The 264-nt window shown below is 58.3% G+C and overlaps 1 protein-coding gene across 1 annotated transcript in view; it reads left to right on the top strand.

The window, feature by feature from the left end:
- Positions 1-261, top strand: part of LOC104513684 (rho guanine nucleotide exchange factor 16-like) — a gene marked incomplete at its 3' end in the record, with an annotated part of 4636 nt that extends 4375 nt beyond the window's left edge. The window contains exon 6 of the mRNA XM_010157128.1: positions 190-261. Within this exon, the coding sequence (XP_010155430.1) occupies positions 190-261 (72 nt within the window). The remainder of the gene's footprint in view (positions 1-189) is intronic.
- Between the last annotated feature and the right edge of the window lie 3 nt (positions 262-264).

The raw sequence follows: 264 nt of genomic DNA, 5'->3' as shown, positions 1-264 counted from the left end.
AAAGGGCTGTAGTAAAGCCGTGATGCTGCAGCCGTTTGGCAGGCTGGAGCTTCCAGGCGTGCCGGAGCAGGGTGCAGGGCCGCTCCGCTTCCCCTCCTGTCTCCTGGAAGGAAGGTGTTTAAAAGCATGTGATGTGTCCCATTTTTGTGGGACAGGTACTCACTCAGACTTTCCCTGGATCTCTTTCAGCCTTTCCCGCTGATTTCTGCTTCCCGCTGGCTGCTGAAGCGGGGAGAGCTGCACCTGCTGCTGTCGGAAGAGGCG

The sequence above is a fragment of the Eurypyga helias genome, unplaced genomic scaffold, assembly GCF_000690775.1.
Source record: "Eurypyga helias isolate BGI_N326 unplaced genomic scaffold, ASM69077v1 scaffold20658, whole genome shotgun sequence".
Lineage (NCBI taxonomy): Eukaryota > Metazoa > Chordata > Aves > Eurypygiformes > Eurypygidae > Eurypyga > Eurypyga helias.
Note: the sequence above shows the minus strand (reverse complement) of the source record. Positions and strands in the feature narration are given on the sequence as shown.